Source organism: Mustelus asterias, chromosome 23, assembly GCF_964213995.1.
Source record: "Mustelus asterias chromosome 23, sMusAst1.hap1.1, whole genome shotgun sequence".
Lineage (NCBI taxonomy): Eukaryota > Metazoa > Chordata > Chondrichthyes > Carcharhiniformes > Triakidae > Mustelus > Mustelus asterias.
Window position 1 is genome coordinate 69912967 of NC_135823.1, and position 26245 is coordinate 69939211.

At 45.3% G+C, this 26245-nt stretch overlaps 1 protein-coding gene across 2 annotated transcripts in view; it reads left to right on the forward strand.

Moving 5' to 3' along the window:
• The first annotated feature begins 3010 nt into the window (after positions 1-3010).
• nomo (nodal modulator) overlaps positions 3011-26245 on the forward strand; it is an 81497-nt gene continuing 58262 nt past the window's right edge. Inside the window, exons 1-10 of one of the 2 annotated variants that reach the window (XM_078240909.1) lie at positions 3011-3171; positions 10635-10724; positions 11172-11217; positions 12520-12620; positions 12961-13064; positions 13158-13230; positions 15094-15246; positions 15559-15696; positions 21511-21600; positions 24778-24883. In XM_078240909.1, coding sequence (XP_078097035.1) covers positions 3037-3171; positions 10635-10724; positions 11172-11217; positions 12520-12620; positions 12961-13064; positions 13158-13230; positions 15094-15246; positions 15559-15696; positions 21511-21600; positions 24778-24883 — 1036 coding nt within the window. In that variant the 5' untranslated portion in view covers positions 3011-3036. The remainder of the gene's footprint in view (positions 3172-10634; positions 10725-11171; positions 11218-12519; positions 12621-12960; positions 13065-13157; positions 13231-15093; positions 15247-15558; positions 15697-21510; positions 21601-24777; positions 24884-26245) is intronic. The other variant, XM_078240907.1, reaches the window with a different exon arrangement.

The following is a 26245-nucleotide window of genomic DNA, read 5'->3' on the forward strand; positions in this document are numbered from 1 at the left end:
CCACAGGTCTCCTGGGTCCTGGGGGACTAAAGGTGCAGCCCCTCACACCAACTTTGGTCACATGACCACTGGGTTAGCACTCCTGAGGCCTCCCAAGTCTATTTTGGATTCAGGAGGCCATCGTGATAAAATAGGATGTTGATAGCGGCCACTCAGTTTCAGTGTTTCCTTTTGTTCAGTATTTTTAAAATTCATTCCTGGAACGTGGGCGTCGCTGGCTGGGCAGCATTTATTGCCCATCCCTAGTTGCCCTTGAGAAGGTGGTGGTGAGCTGCCTTCTTGAATCGCTGCAGTCCACGTGCTGTGGGTTGATCCACAATGCCGTTAGGGAGGGAATTCCAGGATTTTGACCCAGCGGCTGCGAAGGAACGGCGATATATTTCCAAGTCAGGATGGTGAGTGGCTTGGAGGGGAAGTTGCAGGTGGTGGTGTTCCCATATATCTGTTGCCCTTGTCCTTCTAGATGGAAGTGGTTGTGGGTTTGGAAGGTGCTGTCTAAGGATCTGTGGTGAATTGCTGCAGTGCATCTTGTAGATAGTACACACTGCTGCTACTGAGCGTCGGTGGGGGAGGGATTGAGTGTTTGTAGATGTGGTGCCAATCAAGCGGGCTGCTTTGCCCTGGATGGTGTCAAACTTCTTGAGTGTTGTTGGAGCTGCACCCATCTGTAGGACGTGGGTATCGTTTTCCCCCTGATACCCATTGATTCCAGTTTTGCTGGGGTTCCTTGATGCCACACTCGGTCGAATGTGGCCTTGATGTCAAGGGCTGTCACTCTCACCTCACCTCTGGAATTCAGCTCTTTTGTCCATGTTTGAACCAAGGCTGTAATGAGGTCAGGAGCTGAGTGACCCTGGCGAAACCCAAACTGGGCGTGAGCAGGTTATTGCTGAGCAGGTGCTGCTTGATAGCGCTGTCGATGACCCCTTCCATCGCTTTACTGATGATCGAGAGTAGACTGATTGGGTGGTAATTGGCCGGATTGGATTTGTCCTGCTTTTTATGAACAGGACATAGCTGGGTAATTTTCCACATTGTTGGGTAGATGCCAGTGTTGTAACTGCACTGGAAGAGCTGGGCTAGTGGAGCGGCAAGTTCTGGAGCACAAGTCTTCAGTACTATTGCCGGAATGTTATCAGGGCCTTTGTAGTGTCCAGTGCCTCCAACCATTTCTTGATATCCTGTGGAGTGGAGTGAATCGAATTGGCTGGAGACTGGCACCTGAGGTGCTGGGAACCACTGGAGGAGGTCGAGATGGATCATCCACTTGGCACTTCTGGCTGAAGATTGCTGTGAATGTTTCAGCCTTATCTTTCACACTGATGCGCTGGGCTCCTCCAGCATTGAGGATGGGGATATTTGTGGAGCCTCCTCCACCAGTGAGTTGGTTAATTGTCCACCACCATTCATGACTGGATGTGGCAGAACTGCAGAGCTTGGATCTGATCTGTTGGTTGTGGGATCGCTTAGCTCTGTCTATCACTTGCTGTTTATGTTGTTTGGATGCAAGTAGTCCCATTTGGTAGCTTCACCAGGTTGACGCTTCATTTTTGGGTATGCCTGGTGCTGCTCCTGGCATGCCCTCCTGCACTCTCCATTGAACCAGGGTTGATCCCCTGGCTTGATGGTAATGGCAGAGTGGGGGATATGCCGGGCCATGGGGTTGCAGATTGGGCTAAAGTACAGCCCCGCTGCTGTTGATGGCCCACAGAGCCTCCTGGATGCCCAGTCTTGAGTTGCTCGATCTGTTGGAAATCTGTCCCGTTGAGAACAGTGATTGTGCCATGGAATCCGGCAGTCTGGAAACTCCATAGTCTTTAGGTGTTGGCCATCCTTCTACAAAGAGATGTGTGAATTCCACAAATGGCACTCTCACTTATATCCATATTTAATTAAGTCTTTGCAGGAGTCTTCTTATTGTCTGCGGTTCAAATGCCATGATTTGCAGCAGCCATCTTAATAGATTTCTCATGTCCAATTTTTAATAGTATTGACTGAGTTTATAATCTGACGATTGTACTGGGTGTAACAATTATAATTTATTGTTTTTTTTAGGATCTCATTCCACAATTTTCTATGAAAGTTGAGACCAAAGGGTCGAGAGCTTCAGGTTTTTAGGTGTCCAGATCACAACACCCTGTCCTGGTCCCCCCATGCCGACACTATAGTTACGAAAGCCGCACCAACGCCTCTACTTTCTCAGAAGACTAAGGAAATTTGGCAAGTCAGCTACGACTCTCACCCGGTTTCCTTCCACATTCTGAAAGACGTGCTGGTTAGGTGCATTGAACCAAACAGGCGCCGGAGTGTGGCGACGAGGGGAATTTCACAGTAACTTCATTGCAGCGTTAATGTAAGCCCTTACTTGTGACGAATAAATAAACTTAAAAAAAAACTTTTACAGATGCACCATAGAAAGCATTCTTTCTGGTTGTATCACAGCTTGGTCTGGGCTCCTGCTCTGCCCAAGACTGCAAGAAACTACAGAAAGTCGTGAATGTAGCCCAATCCATCACGCAAACCAGCCTCCCATCCATTGACTCTGTCTACACTTCCCGCTGCCTCGGCAAAGCAGCCGCATAATTAAGGCCCAGAACCCCCGACATTCATGAGAATGCCTTAGGGGATGAGGAACCTCAGCCTCTAGGTGGCGGCGATGCGGGAGGACCAGTTTGCTGAGGCCCATCTTAGGTCGGCAGAGACTCATTGGTGGTGCCTGCGCGGTTGAAGCAGAGTCGGCGGTTGGCAGTCTAGCGCCTGCGCAGTTGGGGCGGTGCTGGCGGCCGGCAGTTTAGCGCCTGCGCAGTTTGGAGGATGCCGGCGGCATTCAGTGTGGCACCTGCGCAGTTGGGGCAGTGCCGGCGGCTGTCAGTGTAGCGCCTGCGCATTCGGGGAAATGCCGGCGGCTGTCAGTATGGCGTCTGCGCATTTGGGGCAATGCCGGCGACTGTCAGTACGGCGCCTGCGCATTTGGGGCAATGCCGGCGGCTGTCAGTGTGGCGCCTGCGCAGTTGGGGCAGTGCCGGTGACGCTGGGATGGAGGGCTGCAGGCCGCGGGCTCTATTAGCGATACTGGCGCTGCTCGGCTGCCGGGGGGCGGCCGAGGATATCGTGGTGGGATGCGGGGGCTTCGTGAAGTCGGACGTGGAGATTAATTACTCGTTGATCGAGGTGAGCGCGGGGGCCGGGGCCTGTCTGCATTTGTCTAGCGCCCAGAGCTGGCAGAGGGAACACGAGCTTCACTCCCAGGAGCCGGGGAATGTTCCAGAGACACACACACACTCCCCCAGGGCAGAAAGAGGCCATTCAGCCCATCCAGCCAGCACTGACCCTGCCCCAGACACCTCGCCCTAACCCCATAACCCCACACGTTTCCCATGGCCACCCTAACCCGCACATCCATGGACTGTGGGAGGAAACCCACGCAGACACGGGGAGAATGTGCAAACTCCACACAGACAGTGACCTGACGCGGGAATCGAACCCGGGTCCCTGGCGCTGTGAGGCAGCAGTGCTAACCACTGTGCCACTGTGCCGCCCCTGGAACTCCAGTCACTGCTGCCAGCGCTACTTACTGCAGACGTGAGACGTTAACTCTTTCTCTCTCACCTTTGCCGATTCTGCTGCACCTGCTGAGTTTTTCCAGCATCCTTCCCGTTCTTGTTGAGAATCTTGAGCCAGCTTTTCCTTCTGCGAAAGGGAATATTCGCAGCCCCGTCGCTTAAAATCTTCAAAATGATCCCCGCCATTTACGTCTTTCTCATTGTCATGATCAGTGGGTCGAGTCTGGTTCAGCCAGTGGCATCAAGGAGCCCTAGTGAAACTGGAATCAATGGGGGCAAACTCTCCGCTGGTTGGAGTCATACCTGGTACATAGGAAGATGGTTGTTGTTGTGGAGGGTCAGTCATCACAGCTCCAGGAGTTCCTCAGGGTAGTGTCCTCGACCCAACAATCTTCATCAATGACCTTCCCTCCCTCTTGGGGTCAGAAGTTAGGGTTAGGTTGATTGGCCATGCTAAATTGACCCTAGTGTCAGGGGGATTAGCAGGGTAAATGAGGGTTACGTGAATAGGGCCTGGGTGGGATTGTGGTCACTACAGACCCGATGAGCCGAATGGCCTCCTTCTGTACTGTAGGGATAGAGTTAAAAAAAGTGGGGATGTTCGCTGAAGATTGCACAATGTTCAGCACCATTCACGACTCAGATACTGAAGCAGTCCATGTTCAAATGCAACAAGATCTGGACAATATCCAGGCTTGGGCTGACAAGTGGCAAGTAACATTCGTGCCACACAAATGCCAGGCAATGACTCAACTGGATTCACCACATAAACACAGTGGCTACAAGAGCAGGTCAGAGGCTAGGAATACTGTGGTGAGTAACTCATCTCCTGACTCCCCAAAGCCTGTCCACCATCTCCAATGTGGAGATGCCGGCGTTGGACTGGGGTAAACACAGCAAGAAGTCTAACAACACCAGGTTAAAGTCCACAACAGGTTTATTTGGTAGCAAAAGCCACTAGCTTTCGGAGCGCTCGCTGCTCCTTCGTCAGGTGAGTGGGATTTCAGTTCACAAACAGGGCATATAAAGACACAAACTCAATTTACAAAATAATGGTTAGAATGCGAGTCTTTACAGGTAATCAAGTCTTAAAGGTACAGACAACATGAGTGGAGAGAGGGTTAAGCACAGGTTAAAGAGATGTGTATTGTCTCCAGCCAGGACAGTTAGTGAGATTTTGCAAGCCCAGGCAAGTCATGGGGGTTACAGATAGTGTGACATGAACCCAAGATCCCGGTTGAGGCCATCCTCATGTGTGCGGAACTTGGCTATCAGTCTCTGCTCAGCGGCTCTGCGCTGTCATGTGTCATGAAGGCCGCCTTGGAGAATGCTTACCTGAAGATCAGAGGCCGAATGTCCGTGACTGCTGAAGTGTTCCCCAACAGGAAGAGAACACTCTTGCCCTGGTGATTGTCGAGTGGTGTTCATTCATCCGTTGTCGTAGCATCTACACCATCTACAAAGCACAAGTCAGGAGTGTGATGGAATACTCCCCACTTGCCTGGATGGGTGCAGCTCCAAAAACACTCAAGAAGCTCGACACCATCCAGGACAAAGCAGCCTGCTTGATTGGCACCACATTTACAAACATTCAATCCCTCCACTACCGATGCTTAGTAGTAACAGTGTGTACTATCTACAAGATGCACTGCAGCAATTCACCAAAGATCCTTAGCACCTTCCAAACCCACGACTACTTCCATCTAGAAGGACAAGGGCAGCAGATACATGAGAACACCATCACCTGCAAGTTCCCCTCTGAGCCACTCACCATCCTGACTTGGAAATATATCGCCGTTCCTTCACTGTCGCTGGGTCAAAATCCTGGAATTCCCTCCCTAACGGCATTGTGGGTCAACCCACAGAACATGGACTGCAGCGATTCAAGAAGACAGCTCACCGCCACCTTCTCAAGGGGCAACTACGGATGGGCAATAAATGCTGGCCAGCCAGTGACGCCAGTGTCCCATGAATCCATAAAAAGAAAAGCTGGCACTAAGCACGTTCATAAGCATTGGCAGAGTATGGATGTTAGTCTGTGATGACGACACAACCAAAGCAGAGGGGTAAATGTACACAACTCATGTGAAGGGGGCAGGACAGGTTGAGAGTGCAGTTAATAAAAGTGCGCAGGGCCCTCAGCTTTATCAATAGGGTCAGAGTATACAAAAGCAAGGGAGTTATTTTGAGTTGAAGCAAATTACCAGGGATCTGAAATAAAGACAAAATGCTGGAAGTACTTTACGTCTGGCTGCATCTGTGGAGAGAGAAACAGAGTTAACATTTCAATATAACTCTTTGAAACTGGAAAGTAGTAGAAATGTGGTGGGTTTTATTGCTGTTGAAAAATTGGGTTGGGAGGTGTGGAGGAAGCCAGTTGGAACCATGACATCTTTGATGTTTAATCTTCCTCTAACCTTTCCCTGACCTCTCTTGTTCCATCTGCCCTCCTGAGTTTCCCCAGCACTTTCTGAATGTTAAATGTGGATAAAACACTTGTTTGGCCTCGAGCAGAGTGTTGTGTCCTGTTCCGGACACCACACTTTATGATGATGTGAAGGCATGAGAAAGGGTGCAGGAAAGCTTCTCGAGAATGGTTCCAGGGTTGAGCAATTTCATATTTTAAAATTTCTTTCTGGCTAGGTCAGCATCTGTAACTCTTTCTGAATTGACTGAGAGAAGGTGGTGCTGAGCTGCTGCCTTGAATCGCTGCAGTCCATGCGGTGTAGGCACACCCACTGTTAGAAAATTCCAGGATTTTGATGCAGCGACGGTAAAGGAACGGCTGTACAATTCCAAGACAGGTGGTGTGTGACTTGGAGGGGAACTTGTAGCTGATAGTGTTCAAATAACAAAGAAAAGTACAGCACAAGAGTAGGCCCTTCGGCCCTCCAAGCCTGTGCCGATCATGATGCTCTAGCTAAACTAAAAAAAATGTTCTGCCCTTACTCGGTCAGTATCGCTTTATTCCCTCCCTATTCTGATAGGGAGTGGGATAGCTTGATCTTGGTTTCGGACAAAGCTCGGCACAACATCGAGAGCCGAAGGATCTTTACTGTGCTGTACTGTTCTATGTTCTATTCTTGTATCCATCCAGATGCCTCTTAAATGTTGCTAATGTGCCTGCTTCCACCACCTCCTCTGGCAGCGCATTCCAGGCACCCACCACTCTGTGAAAAACTTCCCCCGCACATCTCCCTTAAACTTTCCTCCTTGAACCCGTGCCCCCTTGTAGTTGACACTTCCACCCTGGGAAAAAGCCTCTGACTATCCACCCTGTCTGTGCCTCTCATCATTTTGTAGACCTCTATCAGGTCTCCCCTCAGCCTCCATCTTTACAGTGAAAACAATCCTAGTTTATTCAACCTCTCCTCATAGCATCTGCTGCCCTTCTTCTGGCTGATAGTGGTTGCAGGTTTGGAAAGTGCTGTCCAAGGAGCCTTGGTGATGTGCTGCAGTGCACTTTGCAAATAGTACACACTGCTGCTGTATGTCGGTGGTAGAGGGAGTGAATGTTCAAGTTGGTGGATGGGGTGCCAATCAAATGGGCTGCTTTGTCCTGGATGGACACTTCTTGAGTGCTGTTGGAGCTGCACTCATCCAGGCAAGTGGAGATTATCCAATCACACTCCTGACTTGTGCCTTGTAGATGGTGGACATGATTTGGGGAATCAGGAGATGAGATACTCGTAGAAGAATTTCCAGCTTCAGATCTTCTCAACGCATCCCAAAGCTATTGAAGTACTGAGGGAGTGCCATGGTGTCGGACATGAGACATTCAGAATCACAATTGTTAGGGTATGAAAGGAAGCATTCAGCCTGTTGTGTCTGCACCTGCTCTCCAAATAAGCATTTTGCATTTGTGTCCTTCCCCTGCCTTTTCCCCGAACCCCTGCACATTGTTTCTCTTCAAATAATCATCTAATGTCCTCTTGAATGCCTCGATTGAACCTGCCTCCACCACACTTCCAGGCAGTGCATTCCAGAGCTGGACCACTCGCTGTAATCTGAAGCTCCTGCCCACTCGAATGGCCTCTGAAAAATTGCCTTCGGAACAGTTTGAGAGTTCTCCCCTTTTAACCAACTTTATCCTTCAAGTAATATTGGAGTGTTAGTCTCGTTTTAGTGCTCTGAAGTTTCGTTTGAACCCACAGCCTCCTGACCTAGACAAGAGTCCAGCTAATCCTGACAACTATAAGTTAACTCAGTGTTACTGATTAATTTGGTGATGTTTACGAGCCTGGTAAGAGAGTGGGGGGTGGGGAAGGGGGGGCGGTTTGGGGAAGAGCGGAAAGGTGAAAATGTTTTTCTTGGACCATTATACTCTCTGTGGAAAAAGAAGAAACAGATGGAGGGCCATTCAGTCCCTGCAGCTTGTTCTGTCATTCAGTTAGATCACATTGTTAAAGTTTAAAAGTTTATTTATTTGTGTCACAAGTAGGCTTACATTATTAACACTGCAATGAAGTTACTGTGAAATTCCCCTAGTCGCCACACTCCCGCGCCTGTTTGGGTACACTGAGGAAGAATTTAGCATGGCCAATGCACCTAACCAGCAAATCTTTGGACTGTGGGAGGAAACCGGAGCTCCCGGAGGAAACCCACGCAGACACGGGGAGAACGTGCAGACTCCACACAGACAGTGACCCAAGCCGGGAATTGAACCCAGGTCCCTGGCTCTGTGAGGCAGCAGTGCTAACCACTGTGCCACCCATCTGATCTATATCTTCTCTCCATTTATTTGCTTTGATTCCATAACCCTCAATACACTTGCCGAGCAGAGATTGCTGAATCTCAGTTTTGGAATTTTGAATCGACTTGGCCTCAGTGGTTTTCTGGAGGGAGAAAATTCCAGGTTTCCACAACCCTTGGTGAAGGAATACTTGCTGACAGCGCCCTTATACAGCCGAGCTCCAATTATATCCCCTTCTCTGGACTCCTTCACCAGCAAAATTATTTCTTTATATTAACTTCTCTATTCAACTTGAACACCTCAGTTTAGATCCGTTCATAATGGTCCACACTGAAGGGAACACGAGCCTAACCTGTCGCTGTAATCCCACCCTTTCAGCACAAGCGCAATGATCGTGAATTTATACTGCAACTGTCCAAAACCAATATACCCTTCCTGAAAGTTAACCTGCACAAAGCAGTAAGGAAGGCAACTAGCATATGGGCCTTTGTTACAAGAGGATTTACGTGAGTTAAGATGTCTTGCTGCAATTCTATAGAGCCTTGGTGAGACCACACCTGGAGAATTGTTTAGTCTCCATACCCGAGGAAGGATAATACTGACCATAGGGAGTGTGCAACAAAGGTTCATTCCATGATAACGCGATTGTCTTGTGAGGAGAGATTGCAAAGACTGTGTCTGTATTCTTTTAGAGTTTAGAATAATGAAATGTGACCTTGTTGAAGTCTACAAAATTCTGGCAGAGCCCGACAGGGTTGACGCAGTAAGGATGTTTCCCCCGGCTGGGGAGGGGGTCTCAGGCTAAGGGGCACAGTCTCAAAATAAGGGGCAGGCCATTTAGGACTGAGATGAGGAGGAATATCTTGACTCAGAGGGTGCCGAATCCCTGTAATTCTCTACCCAAGAGGGCTGTGGAGCCTCAGTCATTGAGTATGTTCAAGCCTGGTTTGAATAGATTTCTAGATATTAATGGATACGAGGATAGTGCAGGAAATTGCCATGGAGGTAGAAGTTTATTAATGTCACAAATAGGCTTACATTAACACTGCAATGAAGTTACTGTGAAAATCCCCTAGTCGCCACACTCCGGCGCCTGTTCGGGTACACTGAGGGAGAATTTAGCAAGGCCAATGCACCCTCACCAGCACGCCTTTCGGACTGGGAGGAAACCGGAGCACCCAGAGGAAACTCGCAGACATGAGGAGAACGTGCAAACTCCACACAGACAGTGACCAGAGCCGGGAATTGAACCCGGGTCCCTGGCGCTGTGAGGCAGCAGCGCTAACCACTCTGCCACCGTGCATGATCTAGTTGAATGCCGGAACAGGCTCGAATGACCCACTCCTCTCTTCCTCCTCAGTTGCAGCGTCTGCGTGGTATTCAAAATGGTTTACGTAACTAACATAACTTCCACTCCTTGTACGCCAGCCCTTTGTGGTAAAGGCCAATAGTCCACCAATCTCTCTGTAGTTTTCTTTTGTATCTGTTGACCGGGTTTTAGCGCTGCCCCTCCATGGTTCCTAGCTTCTGGCCATTTAGTAAATCCTGGGTTCACATTGGGTGTCCTCCCATTTCCCCACGTTGAAACCCATCGCCCCCAGTTTTGTCCGCTCACTCTTATCAATGTCCCTTTGCACCTTTCTGCTCCTGTCAAAGCTTTGAGATTGTTGGTGGAGTCATTAGGTATTAATTTTGAACTCTTCCCTGTATGGGCGGCACAGTGGTTAGCACTGTTGCCCTCACAGTGCCAGGCACTCTGGTTCGATTCCTGACTTGGGTGACTGTCTGTGTGGAGCTTGCACATTCTCCCCATGTCTGCATGGGATTCCTCCGGATACTCCGGTTTCCTCCCACAGATGTGCGGGTTAGGTTGATTGGCCATGCGAAATTGCCCCTTAGTGTCAGGGGGATTAGTCGGGTAAATATCTAGTGTTACGGGGATCAGGCCTGGGTGGGGTTGTTATCAGTGCAGGTTCAATGGGCAGAATGGCCTCCTTCTGCACTATAGGGATTCTGTAACCTGCCCAGGTACTGCTGTAAACATACTAAAGGAGATGGCTTGGAGATGATTTCATTACTTTACAATTTTACTATTCAGCGTCAAAATGACGGGGATATTTACATCACTTTTGACAAAAGCAAAATACTGTTTTCTGAACTGAGATTTCTGATCAATAATTTAAATTCTCCACTACATCAAAGGACAAACTACAAGATGGCGGCCGTGCCTGTCGAGGTAAATTCAGCTGCCAGTTTGTGGGGACTGTACAGAGAGATCTGGCTGACGGTGCAGAGCGTTATATGGAAGCGGCTGCCGGAAGCTGTTCACCTGCAGGACCTTACACTCAATGTTTTTATATTTGTGATTACTTCCACAGATTAAATTGTACACAAAGCAGGGCACACTCAAATACCAGACCGATTGTGCACCCAACAATGGTTATTTCATGATTCCTCTCTATGATAAGGTAACTAAAATGCTAAAAAAAACTGCTTCCTACATTTTTATGATGGTAATAACTTTTTAATGTAGGACAAAACTTTTTCTGAGAATCCAAACTATTAAAACAATGTTCCAAACTTCTTTCATGATTATTTCACCTGAGAGAGAATTGTTACCAGCAGTCATTAAAACAATGGCAGCAAGATCAGATTGTGAAACCGGGGTGGCTTAATGCTTTAATAAAAAGGATCTTATTTTTATTAGAAAGCGTACAATTTCTGTCGAATGAATTCTCTAGACTCATTATATATTCTGATCTGCAACATTGCGCGAACTATTGTGTTATTGTGTTAAATCTGTAGATAATGATTCCACTGGTGAGCAGTCCATGTTGTTTGGTTTATATATATTTGTACTAAGTTCTGATCTGTCTGTTGTAATTTTTAATTTAAGTGTAGTCTTCCCTCTGTAGGGGGATTTCATCTTAAAGATTGAACCTCCTTTAGGGTGGAGCTTTGGTGAGTATTTTTAATTTACCCTGACAAAAATGAGTGCATGTTTTTGAAATATCTACCCTGTTCACTGTTAATTTAAATGGATTGTCATTTAATAGCAGTAATGCTAATGTTTTAGGTATGAACCATTGCAGAATAATGTACAGAATTGTTTTTCCATAGTCACCAGATCTATTGCAATGCACATTCTTTGCAGTTATAATTGTGCAGCCGACATTATTTGCATTTAAATGAACCCAGATTGTAGATAAGTGACAAATCCGTCTGGGCCTTTTTTTGGTATCCTGTCGGTAGCCATCTCATGCTGTCTGTGAATTGTTCCTTCAGAGGGCCAGCACAGACATGTCAGGCTGAATGGCATCCTGCGCTGTAACCATTCTGTAGTTCTGTCATAGATCTGAAGATGCTATTTTATAACTAACCATTGAATTGGTTTCATGAATTCCCCACAGTTAAGAACGCAACTAATAAACGGAAATAAATTCGATGTGTGCTGATCAAATGCTGGGCATGCAGACCTTGTAACAGGTGCATGGAATGTCCTAACTATATTAGGGGTTGTGGGTTTTTAAACAAAAGAAAGAGACGTGGTTTGCCAATGTAGATTTAAATAACACACAACAGGTTCATTGAAAGAGATGTTCTCTGAATGGAACAGAAACTGATATCACCATCAAATCATGTGATCAGCTTTTAAAGCAATCATACAACCACTTAACATCTAATAATGCAAAGCAACCACGATTAAAAAAAAAAGTTATTGAATCCTTTGTGGACCTGATCTGGAGACTAAAACTTGCATGCGTGTTTAAAAGAAAAACGGTTTCCCTCACCAGATGTTAGACTCTGACCTGAAAGTGAATTTACTTAACAATAATTAGAGTAAGAAGTCTCAACACCAGGTTAAAGTCCAACAGGTTTATTTGGAATCACAAGCTTTTGGAGCGCTGCTGATTCACTTCATGAAGGAGCAGTGCTCTGAAAGCTCGTGACTCACCTGATGAAGGAGCAGCACTTCGAAAGCTCGTGATTCCAAATAAACCTGCTGGACTTTAACCTGGTGTTGTGAGACTTCTTACTGTGCCCATCCCAGTCCAACGCCGGCATCTCCACATCATTACAATAATTAGACTTTGGCACCATGAAGGGACAGTGCTACATTCAAGCAGCAGAACGTGACATTTCACATACCACAGTATAGCATTCCTGTCCTTACAAAATAATATCTCACCTAGCTTTGAGAAATGCCCCAAGAGATCCGCTGCTGTTTTATAAATATTCACAACAGTTTCTCTTCCTACCCAGAGCCTACAAACGTAGATCTTCACGTTGATGGTATTAATGACATTTGCACCAAAGGCGAGGACATCAATTTTGTGTTCACCGGCTTTTCAGTCTCTGGAAAGGTAAGAGTGAATCTTCAGGTAACTCAGGAAATGTACAGTTGTTAAGCCTTGTCCAGGCACCATTGCCATTGGAGAACAATGTTGGTGGCAGACCGGAAAGGATGTGACTGAATATATTTGGTGGAATAAGCCAAGTGACATTTCAGATCTGTTAGAACGAAGTCATGCGATTCGTGTGAAACAGCCCAATGACTAATTCTATCTCCAAACTGCCATTTTGCTGTTGAGGCTCAGTCTTTCTTGTTGGTTATTTTTGTATTTTTGTTTCGTGTAGTTGAACTGTCAGTCCTAAAGGTGAATGTTATATAATTTTGGATTATTTTGACTTTTGTTTCATCAGGTTCTAAGCAAAGGTCAAAGTTCAGGGCCTGCTGGTGTTCATGTTATCTTAAGAAAGGTTGGGAAGGATGTTGATCAGACCTCGCTGACTCAAACTGGAGGAAAGTATGTACTTGTTTAAACTGTGGTTTCAACACTGGCGAGAAGAAGAGCGAGCCGCCTTTCTGAAAGGAATTTCACTTTGCTTTCTTTTGACAGATATGTATTTACAAAAGTGCTGCCCGGTGACTATGAAATCTTTGCATCTCACCCCACCTGGACTCTACAGAAAGTAGGTTTGTTTATAGAGTCATCATAGAATCTTACAGTGCAGAAGGAGGCCATTCGGCCCATCAATTCTGCACCGACCACAATCCCACCCAGGCCCTATCCCCATAACCCCACATATTTACTCTGCTAATCCCCTTGACACTGGGGTCAATTTATCATGGCCAATCAACCTAACCAGCAAATCTTTGGAGTGTGGGAGGAAACCGGAGCACTCGGAGGAAACCCACGCAGACACAGGGGAGAACGTGCAAACTCCACACGGACAGTGACCCAAGCCGGGAATCGAACCCGGGTCCCTGGCACTGTGAGACAGCAGTGCTAACCATTATGTCACCGTGTTGGTTATAGCTTGCAGCTGCCGCAGTTGGAAATTCTCAAAAATGGATACATTTTTGTGTTTTGGTGAGCGTTTTCTGCATGGTGATCCATGCAGGGCTCGGACTATGTGGCTGCTGTGTAAAGGCCGAAGAGGTGCCTGTGGGTTATCGCAATGAAATACAACCGTGCCATATCATTCGTCAACAAATGCCATCACCCACCAGTGATGCTGGACACACTGCCTATTAGTTTCAGATTTGCGTGTATTGTCAGTGCAGACGCTACAACAAGTCATAAAGCTCACGGTATGCATTCGGAAAAGAATGGGGGCCAAGATGTAATAAATAATAAACCAGCAATCTAATCTTGCAGCTGAAATGATAGGTATAAACCACTTGAGTTTTACATGTGTTCTCTATGTCATGTCTGAGCCCCTCAACTAGATTATTGGCTTCTATTAATGACCATTGTTATAAAGCGGAGGTGGATTCCCCCCCCCCCCAAAAAAAACACCGAAACACCCAAAGAGGAATACCTCGCCTTATAATCTGTAAAAAGTGTGTGAAGTGGTGTGACCTGCTCTTCAGCAACTTCTAGTCGTTAAATACAAAATAAATCCCTGACACTCACTCTCAAATCAATACGTAATAATTTATCTAACTAACAGTGAGCAAATTTACTAAACTATTTACAAACCAAATAAATCCCTTCTAACTGTTAACTATTCTCAAATAAAACAAGATTTTATTGGAATGCTGTGTAAATAAATTCAATTCCCACTCATTACCAAATTAGAATTTAGTCACTCTCTAAATTACAACCAGGTTTTGTCTCTTCTGGAATATTCTGGGCTTTCTCTGTTGATTCTTCTGTCTGGAACTTCTTTCTTCTTTGGTATCTTTGCCATGTAGATGGTGCTTTCTCTAAGACACAGATGAAGCTCTGAGAGCCAGCGATTCTCTCTCTCTCTCTCTCTCTCTCTCGAGAGAGAGAGAGCTATGAGCTGTTAGCTCTGGCAGGTGGCAGTTGCTCTACTCTCTTTGTCCCCTTCCTTTATACCTGTGATGACATGTCAATATTTCCCCCACAATAGGTTTTCAAAACCATCAGATTTAAGTTTAATAGGTTTTTGATATCTAAGTGCCTGATTCAAATAGATTGGCTGAATTCGAAAGCCTGTTGTCTTGGTTAAAAACTGCTGCTTGGCCTTTCGATATAAATGTTTCAGTCTGGGCTCTCTGTGTACTTGCATTTTAAACCTCTAAGCACAGATAAAGCACCGCCCCCTCCCCCACGGCCGAGCGTTTCACACACACCAAATTCTAACTTCCTACCTCCCCAATCTCCAATTACTCTCCCCAACTTCACAACACCATGTATTTGTCATTCTCTATATTGCATGATGAAAATGCCCAGTGCTCTTTTAAGGGAGCTATCGTATTAGCAAGCTGAATTTAATTCGCTGGGATTTTCAGGTGAAACCTTGAAGATGTTTAACCGCACTAGGTGTCTTGAATTGTAAAACATTTTTGTTTTGGTTCTTCAGGCATCTACCTCGGTGCAGGTGATAAATTCTAACGCAAACACAGTTGATTCCCTTGTGGTTGCTGGATATGAGGTTCTGGGTTCTGTGCGAAGTGATGGAGAGCCAATGAAAGGTGTAGTGTTCCTGCTGTTCTCCTCATCAGTGGCAAAGCAGGTGAGTGAATTACCTGATCTTTATATAACGGTCCAATCAGCAATGGTGGGGTGGGAGGGGTTAAACTTTAAGCTTAATTATTTACCTATTGAATTTGGTAATTTGAAGACTCTCTTTCATTTATCTTTTTAAAAATGTATGCATTTAATTTTTCTTCCGTAACACCTTGGGGAAGGCTAAATGAGAAGCAGCGGGTCTTGAGGGGAAGGTGGCAATTATGACTGATCCTCTTGAAAGCTTCTAAATTGCTGTTATTTTTCATCTTGCAAAGCAATTGCTTCTGACAATTAATGTTCCCTTTCTCACTGGTAGGATATCTCTGGCTGCAATTTATCTCCGGTTGAAGGATTTCAAACAGCGGATGAAACCTCATCGTTCCTGTGCAGTGTTTTGTCAGGAGAAGATGGATCTTTTGTTTTTCAGTCCCTCCCCAGTGGGGAATACACAGTGGTGAGTAAGTGGTGGGTAACCCAAGTCCTGAGTGGCCAAAGAGTAGCCTTGGCGCTGATGGCGGGAGTGGCATTTAAACAGGAGCCCTAAAGCCATAGGAAAGTGAGGCAGCAGAGAGAATTTCAAAGTGGGATCGAGAGCGGGAGGGCCAGAATGGGAGATCAGAGGGTAAAGATACGGAGAGACTCTCGCACAAAGGGCCGGATGGGGTAACTACTGAGGGGGAAAAGGTAGCGGGAAAATAAAATCAAAATATATCAATTTAATAACGAAGGAAATTAAATCAATAAAATTTAAGCATCCCTTCAGATTGGGTAAGAAAATAAAATGGTTGTTGGCAGATAGTTGGGGCTGACACATACAGCACTGCTGGAGTCTGCTATATAGTGCGACTCGTAGGTGTTTACTGAATGAGTAATGTGCTGTTTGAATTTCATTGCCAGTGTGACGTTAGGTATGTAGGCTGCCCATCCCAAAGACTGGCCGATTGTATCAAACAGCATCTTCAGTTTTCCTACTTTTATACTCAATTCCTTACTGATCACTTGCTGTACCTGCAGACCAACTTTTTGTCATTCATGTACCAGGACACCCAGATCCCTCTGTACCTCAGAGTTCTGCAATCTCTTTTCATTCAAATAATATGATCCTTTTTTATTCTTCCTATCAATGTGGAAATGTTCAGATTTTCCCACCTTATACTCTGGCAATTTTTGCCTACTCACTTAATCCAGCAAAACCCCCTTGTAGACACTTTACATCCTCTTCACAATTTACCTTCCTACCAATCTTTACCTCATCAGCAAATGTAGCTATCCTACATTCGGTCCCTCATCCAAGTCGTTGATATAGATTGTATATAATTGAGACCCTCGCACTGATCCCTGTTGCACTCCATGAGTTACAGCCTGAAACCTGAAAAGGACCAATTTATCCCCACTCCCTGTTAGCTAGCCAATCCACTGTCTGTGCTGATATGTTATCCCCTACATCATGAGCTCTCATTTTGTGTGATGATCTTTGATGTGGCACATTACTAAATTGCTTCTGGAAATCTAGGTGCACCACATCTACAGGTTCCCCTTGGGAAGGCGATGGCCTAGTGGTATTATCATTAGACTATTAATCCAGAAACTCACCTAATATTCTGGAGAGCTGGGTTCGAATTTGAATTTAATAAAAAAAATCTGGAATTAAGAATCTACTGATGACCATGAAACCATTGTCGATTGTCAGAAAAATCCACCTGTTTCACTAATGTCCTTGAGGGAAGGAAATCTGCCTACATGTGACTCCAGAACCACTCTCAACTGCCCTCCAAGGGCAACCAGGGATGGCAATAAATGTTGGACAGCCAGTGACCCCCGTGTCCCATAAAAAAAAATCCAGCTGGCTTATTACTTCCTCAAAGAACTTTAATAAATTAGTCAAACACGATTTCCGTTCATAAAACTGTGGCGACTGCCTGTAAGTTTTTCAAATGTCCTGGCACTACCTCCTCAATAATGGATTGTAGCATTTTCCCTATGGAAGGTGTTGGTTTACCCATCCTAAAGGTTCCTGCTTTCTGTCTCCTTCCTTGAATAAAGGTGCTAGATTTGTTTTTTCCCAATCCACTGGGACCCTTTCAGAATCTAGGGAATACACAGACCAATAGGTCCAGTGATTTGTCTGCGTCAGTTATAATAGTTTTCCCAATTCCTTTCCCTACTGATTGTTTTAAGTTCCCCACTCCCTTTTACTCATGATTTTCAGGCATTCTTGGAATTTTTTTGTCTCTTCTACTGTGAAGACAGACACATAATATGTGTTCAATGTTTCTGCCGTTTCCTCGTTTTCCTATTATTTATTCCCGAGTCTCGTCCTCTAATGGACCAACACTCTCTGTAGTTAGCTTTTTAAATAGTTGCACAAACTCTGATTATCTGTTTTTATATTCCTAGCTAGTTTTCTTCCTCAAATGCTAATTTGTCATTGTTAATTTTTTAATTATCCTTGACGGGTTTTTAAATTCTGTATAAAGTATCCTTATTGAAACTTACAGGATACTGCGAGGCCTGGATAGAGTGGACGTGGAGAGGATGTCTCCACTGGTAGGAAAAACTAGAACCAGAGGGCACAACCTCAGGTTAAAGGGACAATCCTTTAAAATAGAGATGAGGAGGAATTTCTTCAGCCGGAGAGTGGTGAATCTGTGGAACTCTTTGCCGCAGAAGGCTGTGGAGGCCAGGTCATTGAGTGTCTTTAAGACAGAGATAGATAGGTGTTTGATTAATAAGGGGATCGGGGGTTATGGGGAAAAGGCAGGAGAATGGGGATGAGAATATTAGCCATGATGAAATGGTGGAGCAGACTCGATGGGCCGAGTGGCCTAATTCTGCTCCTAAATCAATCTTCTGATCTGCCTCTAACCTTTGCAGAATCGTGTGCTTTTCCTTTCAATTTGATGCTATCTTTAGCTTCCTTCGTTAGCCATGGATGGTGCCTCCTTCTCATGGAGTCTTTGGCTGTCTCAATGGAATATAAAATATTTAAAAATATCTTATATGGAATATAAAAATACTTATAAAGGTATCAGTATAGTGGTGCTTTGCTAAGCATTTACAATGTAATTGAGCGTTCCACTTGTGCTTTGTACAAGTTGCTCTTACATTGAGATTTAGTAAAGGAAATCTTTTAGCCTGCCTGCAGTCATAGGCACTGGCCACTGGGTGTCTCTGCATACCTACCTCTTGCATTTAGATCATAAGACCATAAGATACAGGAGCAGAATTAGGCCATTCGGCCCTTCGAGTCTGCTCTGACATTTGATCATAGTTGATAAGTTTCTCAACCCCCATTTTCCTGCCTTTTTCCCGTAACCTTTGATCCCCTTACCAATCAAGAACCTATCTATTTCTGTCTTAAAGACACTCCATGACCCGGCCTCCACAGCCTTCTGCGGCAAAGAGTTCCACAGATTCACCACTCTCTGGCTGAAGAAATTCCCCTCATCTCGGTTCTAAAAGGTTGTTCGTCCCTTTATTCTGAGGTTGTGCTCTTGGATCCTAGTCTCTCCTGCTAGTGGAAACATCTTCCCCACATCCACTCTATCCAGGCCTTTCAGTATTCTGTAAGTTTCAATAAAGTCCCCCCTCAACCTTCTAAACTCCATCAAGTACAAACCCAAAGTCCTCAAACACTCCTCATACATCAAGCTTTTCATTCTTGTGAACCTCCTCTGGACCCTTTCCAAGGCCAGCACATCCTTCCTTAGATATGGGGCCCAAAACTGCTCACAATACTCCAAATGGAGTCTGACCAGAGCCTTATACAGCCTCAGAAGTACATCCCTGCTCTTGTATTCTAGCCCTCTTGACATGAATGCTAACATTGCATTTGCCTTCCTAACTGCTGACTGAACCTGCACGTTAACCTTAAGAGAATCGCGAACAAGAACTCCCAAGTCTCTTTGTGCTTTGTGCTCCCAAGAGACTTCGGAGTTCTTGTTCAAGATTCTGAATCAAATCCCTATTCAGAGGGAAATTTTGTTCAGATAAATTATTTAACCTTTTAACTTGTATCTTATATACATATTTATTTTCTCATTTTGGGTGCTCTCCTGTCCTGCTGGCTGGGTTTTGTGTTTTCTTGCCTGAGTAACCTGTGCCTGACTATTGGTCCAAATCACTTCCCGCCCCTTCTTGTCTGATTTATTATTGTAAATGGAGGTAGAGCAGTGATGTTGTTGCCCAAGGAGAATAAAACAACAGGCACTTTTCAGACCAGCAGGGTTAGAGGGCAGGCAAATTAAAGCAAGCTGGGGGAAGAAGCAGGAGAGGAAGTGAAGAGAAAATAAGCTGAGTGAAGGAGAGACAGATGGGAGGAGAGTGAAGGAGAGACAGATGGGAGGAGAGTGAAGGAGAGAGAGAGAAATGGGAGGAGAGAGAGAGAGATGGGAGGAGTGCGCAGAGTGAAGGAGAGAGAGAGAGATGGGAGGAAAGAGAGAGAGAGATGGAAGGAGTGCGCAGAGTGAAGGAGAGAGAGAGAGATGGGAGGAGAGAGAGAGAGATGGGAGGAGAGTGGAGAATGGAGGAGGAGAGGGGAAATCAGAAGAAGGGCAAGAGAGAATGAAGGAGATGAGAAGAGGGAGGGTTGGAGTTGTCAGTGTGAATTTTGTTTTGTTGTTTGAGGGTGAGGGTGGGTGGGCTGTTGGGTAGACGGGCGCTTTGTCTAGGATGCCAGGACGTGAATACTAGCTTGGAATCTTCAGCAAAATGTGTCTGGGAGATTTCAGCCTCACTGGGGTGGTGCTGCTGTCTTTACATGAGCTGTGTCTTCTGAGCAGGAGAGGGGGTGGTATCTCTTCCATGAGTGTGTTGGCACTGCCAGTTGTCTTTTAGCTCATTGCTGAGGGAGGAGTTGTGCTACTTGTCTGATAATGTGTAGGGTGTTCATTGCAGCTCCCTGCTTTCTTTAGGTCAATAAAGAGTGATGTTCTGGAACATTCCACAGAATCATACTATTGTTACGGTGTAGAGAAAGGCCGTTTGGCCCATTGTGCCTGCACAGGCTCTCCAAACGAACATCATGACTTAGTGTCATTCCCCTGTACTCCTGCACGTTTTTCTATTCAGATGAATATCTCGTGCCCTCTTGAATGCCTCGATTGAACCTGCCTCCACCACACTTCCAGGCAATGCATTCCAGGCCTGAACTAATCGCTGTGTGAAAAGAGTTTTTCTCACATCACATTTGCAAATCCCTTTGAACCTTTGTCCTCTCATTCTTGATCCATTTATGAGTGGGAGCAGTCTCTCCCTATTTACTCTGGCAAGCCCCCTCATGATTTTGGACGTCTATCAAATATCCTCTTAGCTCTCTTCTGTCCAAGGAGAAGATAGGAACGTAGGAATCTGGAGCAGAAGAAGGCAAGTTCAGCCCTTCGAGCCTGCTCGAATCCCAACCTCTCCAGTCTGTCCTCATAACTGAATTTTCTCACCCCTGAAACCATTTTTGTAAACTTCTGCACTCTCTCCAACGTGTTCACATTCTTCTTATAGTGTGACACCCAGAACTCTACACAACTGTCCTGCATCCCCTTAAGAATTGTGTACCCCTTATTTTATATTGTCTCTCCTTATTGTACCTCACCTCGCACTTGACTCGAACTCCATCTGCCACCTGTCTGCCACTCCACCAGCATGTCTACATCCTTTTGAAACTCTACGCTGTCTTCCTCAGTTTAAAATGCTTCCAGGGTTTGTGTCATCCACAGCACACCAAGATCTAGATCATTAATATATATCGGGAACAGCAAGGGTCCCAATACTGACCCCTGGGGAACTCCACAACAAACCTTTTCCAGACTGAAAAGTGTTAATTGACCATTACTCCCCGCTCCCTATTATTCAACCAGTTTCATATCCACGTTGCCACTGTCCCTTTTATTCCATGAGCTTTTCTCACAAGTCTGTTGTGTGGCACTGTATCAAATGCCTTCTGAAAGTCCATGTACACTACATCCACAGCGTTACCCTCATCAACCCTCTCTGTTACCTTCTCAAAAACTCCAGCAAGTTGGTTATCAGCAGCATCTTCACTGCACTTGGGGATTTGACCAAGTGTAATAGCTTTTGGACTCTGAAATGTCCTGTTTCTTTGCTGTAAGGGTGGATTCACCCTCCAAGCGGATTCTATTAAAGTTAACCTCTAAAGTTTGGCAAAAAGACTACATGTGTCTAAAGATTTGTTTTGCAAATGTTTGTTCTGAGATGCATGTAGTTTTTGGTTTGCCAGATGTGAAAACCTAACGCGTTTCTCTGCATTCTTTAGGTGCCATTCTACAGAGGAGAAAGAATTACATTTGACGTTGCCCCATCCAGACTGGATTTCACAGTGGCACATAACAGTTTACGGATTGAGGTACAGTGCTGTAAAACCGTACATCCGGTTTGTTTGACTAACTAAGCTTCTAAATTAGTCGCTTGTGCTGTGACCCTCTGCTCCTGAGTAACCTTTAATTCATATATTGCATGATCATGTGCAGGTATGACATGCTGATCTTAATGTGCCACCATACAATGATGAAAACTGTTTGTGATGAGTTCTAATCCACAGTCAACTAGAAACCAGTGCAATAAATGGAATTCTGCACAGCAGAATGTACAACTTTATAGCAAGTGCAGGGTAAAGACCTGTAATTTACTGTTTAATTATAACTGTATGGTTAGTGTCGCTGTGTTAACAAATGCATATTGAATCTTATCAAAGGGTGGCACAGTGGTCAGCACTGCTGCCTCACAGCGCCAGGAACCCGAGTTCAATTCCCGGCTTGGGTCACTGTCTGTGCGGAGTCTGCACATTCTCCCCATGTCTGCGTGGGTTTCCTCCAGGTGCTCCGGTTTCCTCCCACAGTCCAAAGGTGTGCAGGTTGGGTGGATTGACCATGACAAATTGCCCCTTAGTGTGCCAAGATGTCATAGAGTCATAGAGGTTTACAGCATGGAAACAGGCCCTTCGGCCCAACTTGTCCATGCTGCCCCCTTTTTTTAAACCCCTAAGCTAGTCCCAATTGCCTGCGTTTGGCCCATATCCCGCTATACCCACCTTATCCACGTAACTGTCTAAACGCCTTTTAAAAGACAAAATTGTACCCGCCTCTACTGCTACCTTTGGCAGCTTGTTCCAGACACTCACCACCCTCTGTGTGAAAAAATTGCCCCTCTGTTCCCTTTTGTACTTCTCCCCTCTCACCTTAAACCTATGCCCTCTAGTTTTAGACTCCCCTACCTTTGGGAAAAGATATTGACTATCTAGCTGATCTGTGCTCCTCAGTATTTTATAGACCTCTATAAGATCACCCCTCAGCCTCCTACGCTCCAGAAAAAAAAAATCCCAGTCTATCCAGCCTCTCCTTATAACTCAAACCATCAAGTCCTTGTAGCATCCTAGTAAATCTTTTCTGTACTGTTTCTAGTTTAATAATATCCCTTTTATAATAGGATGACCAGAACTGTACACAATATTCCAAGTGTGGCCTTACCAATGTCTTGTACAACTTCAACAAGACGTCCCAACTCCTGTATTCAATGTTCTGACCGATGAAACCAAGCATGCTGAATGCCTTCTTCACCACTCTGTCCATCTGTGACTCCACTTTCAAGGAGCTATGAACCTGTACCCCTAGATCTCTTTGTTCTCTAACTCTCCCCAATGCCCTATCATTAACTGAGTAAGTCCTGCCCTGGTTCAATCTACCAAAATGCATCACCTCGTATTTATCTAAATTAAACTCCATCTGCCATTCGTCAGTCCACTGGCCCAATTGATCAAGATCCCGTTGCAATCCTAGATAACCTTCTTCACTGTCCACTATGCCACCAGTCATCTGCAAACTTACTAACCATGCCTACTAAATTATCATCCAAATCATTGATATAAATGACAAATATATCGATTCCTGAGGCACACCGCTGGTCACAGGCCTCCAGTTTTAAAAACAACCCTCAGTTAGAGATTAGATGGTAAATGTGTGTGGGGTTATGGGGATAAGGCAGGTCCTAGTTAAGATACTCTGTCAGAGAGATGGTGTCGACTCGGGGGGGCTGAATGGCCGCCTTCTGCAGGGACTGTAGGGATTCTGTGATTCTATGAAAGCAGAGATGCTATCACAGGAGAACCAGGAAGACTGTGTCAATCTCCGAACAGTATATCTGTAGTCTAGGAGAGGTAGCAACTGAAAATTAAGCACTTCCATAGAAGGGGACGTGTTATCAGAGAGATGTTTATGTCGGTCTGTGTTTCTCACCTTCGGTTCTTGTCACAGATTTCTGAGCCATTGGCCTGTATGTCTGTTATCTCTCTCTCAGTGTTGTATTGGTAAAACTGAAGGAAAAACAGTCAAAACAACTTTCCTTGATTGTAAAGTTCTGCTTCGGGTCACTAGGCAAATGTAATGCCGAGGGAGAGTATGTATTTGAAAGCAGCTATTTTCATAGAGATATAGCGCCTTAGCTTTTGTATTTCTGTATAATTTCAAAACTTAAAACGGACAACTCGCACAACTAAGAGGCTCTGATGGAAACAGGATTAATTTAAGTTAGATTCTGTACCTCCATTTACCTGGCTTTTATATCACTTGACATCCCTGCCTAACAACAACCTCACGATTTTAGTTTTAAGTATTGATTAATCCACCACCTTTTGGGATAGAGCATTCCTGATTTCCATGTGGGAAGTAGTTTATGACTAATGTAGCTACGATTTCTCTCTCCCTTCCCTATTTCCCTGTCTTTTCTAAAGATATAGGCTGGAGTATTTAGGTTCCACTCATGCCCAGGTTTTAGCCAAGTTTCTGTAATGGCTACAACATTATATCTTTTAAGTTGAATTTGTATTTACGTTATGTGGATTTGTGTACAGAACCCTTATTTGGGTAACTGCCCCTGCCTTGCTTTTACTCTGCCTATATACCTGGCGGCACGATGGCACAGTGATTAAGATTAGGACTGCTGCCTCCCGGGACCAGGGTTCGATTCCCAACTTGGGCCACTCTCTGTGCGGAGTCTGCACGTTCTCCCCGAGTCTGGATTTCCTCCCACAGTCCGAAAGACATACTGGTTAGGTGAATTGGCCATGCTAAATTCTCCCTCCGTGTACCCGAACAGGCGCCGGAGTGTGGCGACTGGAGGAATTTCACAGTAACTTCATTGCAGTGTTAAGGTAAGCCTACTTGTGACACTAATAAATGAACTTAAACTATATGTCCCGCTGATCTTTTGTTTTCATTTTTTGACAGTGTGGATTTTCCCTTCCCATAACCTCCCTAATTTATCATTCCTCCGGTGCCTTGCTGACCTTTTCCCCATTCCACCAGCACCCACCATGTCGTGCCGGTTAGTCTGCTTTCTGAAATTCCCACAAGCTCATCACAATCATGATGCCAAAACTCAGCTTTCAATTTATTTAGCAATGGCAAGATTTTTGAAAATATCAATATAAATACCGAAATATCTTTGTGTTTTAAAGGCCAGTTTATGAAACATGATAGGCCTTTAGAAATTTGCATCATTTGTTTGTATTCTGTTCCTTGCATTGTAGCCCGTCTTTCGCGTGATGGGATTTTCTGTCACTGGCCGGGTTTTGGATGGACCCAATGGACGAGGAGTTCATCATGCTACTGTTGTCCTCAGCAACCAGATCAAAGGTATGGCGACGCATTGTGGTTTTAGCACTGACGCAGCTGTTTCATAACAAGGGGATACATTGTCATGTGCAAAGGAACTGCTGGAAACAGGACATGTACCAGAAAAGAGGACTCTTTTGCCTCTTCTGAAATTTCTTAATTCCGGCCTTGTTGATCCTTAGTCTGTGGAAAAATAAAGGCCAGGCACAGCGTGCATTTCTGAAGCTCACCAATCACGGCAACCTGTGACGCATAGAATCTCTACAGTACAGGAGGAGGCCAGTTGGCCTATCGAGTCTGCACCGACAACAATCCCACCCAGGCCCTATCCCCGTAACCCCATGTCTTTACCCGACTAATCTCCCTGACACTAATGGTCAATTTACCATGGCCAATCCACCTAACCTGCACATCTTTCGGATTGTGGGAGGAAACTGGAGCACCCATAAGACATAGGAGCAGAATTAGGCCACTCAGCCCATCGAGTCTGCTCCGCCATTCAATCATGGCTGATATTTTTTTCATCCCCATTCCCCTGCCTTTTCCCCATAACCCCATGTCCCCTTATTAATCAAAACCTATCTATCTCTGTCTTAAAGACACTCAATGACCTGGCCTCCACAGCCTCCTGCGGCAAAGAGTTCCACAGATTCACCACTCTCTGGCTGAAGAAATTCCTCTTCATCTCTGTTTTAAAGGATCATCCCTTTAGCCTGAGGTTGTGCCCTCTGGTTCTAGTTTTTCCTACTAGTGGAAACATCCTCTCCATATCCACTCTATCCAGGCCTCGCAGTATCCTGTAAGTTTCAGTAAGATCCCCCCTCATCCTTCTAAACTCCCAATGAGAACAGACCCAGAGTCCTCAACCGTTCCCCATACAACAAGCTCTTCATTCCAGGGATCAATCTTGTGAACCTCCTCTGGACCCTTTCCAAGGCCAGCACATCCTTCCTTAGAGAATGTGCAAACTCCACACAGTCACTCGAGGCTGGAATTGAACCCGGGTTCCTGGTGAGGAGAGGCAGCAGTGCTAACCATTGCGCCACCCTTTCTTTTGCCCTTCTGTTTTAATAGTTTCAGTTAGATTTTGTGCAAATACAATTTCAACGTGAATTTTTCTGGTGCTACATTTCATTGTGTGAATATGTTATGCTTGGCATTGCTGGAGGTGTCAAAGGAGCCGTACAAAACAGCAGACGTAGGCACATATCAGCCCATTCAGCTCATTAACAAGGTTTTACTTTGCACTGGCTGCATTAAACTGCAGTTACTGTAAAGTTTACTACTTGATTGATAAAAAAATCTTAACATAACACCCTACGGCCACTTACTTTATAAGAAAACAGCTGGGTGAAAACAGCTGGGTAAAAGGAGCTAATGGGC